The following is a 2,781-nucleotide window of genomic DNA, read 5'->3' as shown; positions in this document are numbered from 1 at the left end:
CACCCTGTGCTAGTGGGAGGTGGCCCTGCCCATGGCAGGGGGTGGCACTGGGTGGGCTGCAAGGTCCCTTCCCACCCAAACCCTTCTGTGACTCTATGAGATGGACACATCTGCGTGTGCTGCAGGAAGCAGTGTTTGTAGCAACTAAGGATCAGTTTTTTCTTTTCTGTTAGTCCCCAGCTGGTCTGAGATGAGTGGGAGCCCCTCGGGGAGCCCAGGAGTGTCCTCTCGAGATGTGATGTTTCCCATTTGCAGGACAGGTCCAGCACACCCAGGGCCAGCCCTTGCTGTCCCCTCTCGTCTCTCTCTCCGCACGTTGCTCCATCAGTTTGCTCTCCAGTTTGAATGTTGAAGGTCTTGAGTAGGAGAAGATTTTATGACCTTGAGATACTTTTTCTTGGCTGAGATGATTCCATTTGGGTTTCAGGATATTTTTTTTTCTTTCCATTGTGTGGATAGTTTTAGGTGGTCACTGGGGAGCACAGCTTTGCTTCTCGTGGCAGAAAACAGGAGCATCCTCAGGTTGGTCTGGGGTAGAAGTAGCGTTGCCTCTGCTGCCTGTACAAGATGGGTTTGTCCAGCTTTTATTGATTCATCTCAAACTGTGATAACTGTGACTTTTGGAAGAGAAGTTCATGTTTAAGAGGGGGGACTGTTGGGTTGATGCCCCTGGTTTCTGACAGCATGAGCCACAGCATTTCATCGTGGTCCATCCAGGAGCTGAAGTACGTGTTCTGGAAACTCATCACATCCTGAAGTTATCCGAAAAGGGATGTACCGCATTCCTCCGAAATTTGAGCCAGGGCTTACATTGTTGCCATCTTTTTAAAAACCCAACTATTTTTCATTCGAATCATTTGGCTGGTCCTCACGGATGAAGACAACCTCTAATACTCTTATTTCTGTCCCTGGTACTACAACATGATGTTTAGAAGCTTCATTACAAAGTGAGCGTCTTCATTTCAACTGAAAATTTGCCAAATCTTTTTTTTTTTCCCCTTTAAACCTGGCAATCGCCGTCTCTCTGGAAGCTGCTGCGTTTGTGTTGAGGTTTAACAGCGGTTCCGCTGGCACTGGAGGTTGGTTGGGGGTGACCACCAGAGGCTGCACCCCCCCGGTCAGTCCCGTGGGGACCAGGTTCCCTCTCGGTGCTAATTTGGGTTCTTGTGCGAGGATTGGGATGACACTGGTGCAACTGCCCCAAAGTGCCATCAGAGCCCTAAGTGGGAACAACTCGTCTGTTCTTACTTCTCGTTGCCATAAAGAATTCTGATGGATTTAATCCCGTCCAGAGGAAGAATACTCACTTCCAGACTAGATTAGGACATGTTTAAATTTGAATGTGTTTGGAGTGGAACACGGAGACGTCCCATCTGGGGGGTCATACCTGCTCAGGCAGATCTTCCCCTTCTTTTTTCATTAAAGGCAAAGGTCTTTTGTAAAGACACTGAAAATTCAGGTTAATTTGAGGCTTATTAACCGAAATTGTGATGTGCTTTGGAAAATTAAGCAAATACGTCCTGAGTATTTAATACATGAAATAAAGTTGAGACTGTGGGGTTGGAAATTTAATTTCTTCCTGGGAATGGTGAACTTTCTCCTCACCTTCCCAAATCCAGCTCTCTGTTGGTGTGAACACAGAGTGACTAAGAGCAGGGCTGGTCTCTGGGGGCTGGCCAGCTCTTGCCCGGTTGCGGGTGGCCCGACACGCGGCTCTCGATCTGTGTTGCAGGCTGCAGAAGGCTCAGGAGGAGCATCGCTCGGTGGAGGTGGAGAAGGTGCACCTGGAGAAGAAACTGCAGGACGAGATCAGCATCGCCAAGCAGGAGGCACACCGGCTGCGAGAGCTGCGGGAGGGCACGGAGAACGAGCTGAGCCGGCAGAAGTACGCCGAGCAAGAGCTGGAGCAGGTAAGGGCTCAGCCGGGTGGATGCTCTTACATAGGAGACATGCTGGTGAGAGCAATGTTCCTCGCTCTGCTTCATCCTGCTGAGAAACCCAGGGGTGTTCTTACAGTGCTTTTCTGCTTTGGCTTTTCCTCTCTCCTTTGTGGAGGAAAAAAATCCCAGTATTCCCCACTGCTCCCCATTCTGCGTCCCCTGTCCGTGTACCAGCGCTGCGTGTGCTGGGTGGCGGGGAGCAGGCAGGTGCTGTCCCGAGCGATGTGCTGCCGCCGCACATCATCCCAGCTCACCCTGAGCTTGACCTGTACCTGCATCCTCTGATGACTTCTAACTCCTGCTCCAAACCATAAGCTCTTTCTTTTTTTTGTGTGTGTCTATTGATGGTTGTAGAAGAGATTTACGACGAGTTCGGTTGTGCTTTCCTTGTGGATCAGAGAGGTGGGCAGAAACATCCTTCCACGGAAATGTAGCGCTGGGTTAGAGCCTGTGCAGCAAAGTTAGAGCTGTGCAGTTCTTAAAAAGATGAGTGTTAAATTCAGCCTAGCAGGAAAATATGTCCCAAAGCTGTATCTGGCAGTGTGCAGCCTAGGCAGAATGTTGTGTATAATGCTGCTGCTGGCAAAAAGGAAACATGTTTGGGGTGTTTCTCAGTTTAAACTGAAATCGTGTGGCCAGAATTGCCTGAGCCAAGGGAGTACCTTGGGTGTTCTGAGGCCACCAGCACATCCTCCAGCCTGACTGTGCCCAGGCTTTATCCCACGAGGGAGGAGCGGGGAGAGAGCAGCCCTGGGGAGAAGGACTGGGGGGTGAGAAGCTGAAGACGAGCCGGCAATGTGCGCTGGCAGCCCAGCAACCCCCCGTGTCCTCGGGGCCTCCC

The 2,781-nt window shown here is 50.8% G+C and overlaps 1 protein-coding gene across 1 annotated transcript in view; it reads left to right on the top strand.

Annotated features, from left to right (window-relative positions):
- Positions 1–2,781, top strand: part of STIM1 (stromal interaction molecule 1) — a gene marked incomplete at both ends in the record, with an annotated part of 31,630 nt that overhangs the window by 16,772 nt on the left and 12,077 nt on the right. Inside the window, one exon of the mRNA XM_010087586.1 lies at positions 1,733–1,910. Within this exon, the coding sequence (XP_010085888.1) occupies positions 1,733–1,910 (178 nt within the window). The remainder of the gene's footprint in view (positions 1–1,732; positions 1,911–2,781) is intronic.

The sequence above is a fragment of the Pterocles gutturalis genome, unplaced genomic scaffold, assembly GCF_000699245.1.
Source record: "Pterocles gutturalis isolate BGI_N339 unplaced genomic scaffold, ASM69924v1 scaffold17441, whole genome shotgun sequence".
In the NCBI taxonomy this organism is placed as follows: Eukaryota; Metazoa; Chordata; class Aves; order Pterocliformes; family Pteroclidae; genus Pterocles; species Pterocles gutturalis.
This window is presented reverse-complemented; position numbering and strand designations above follow the sequence as displayed.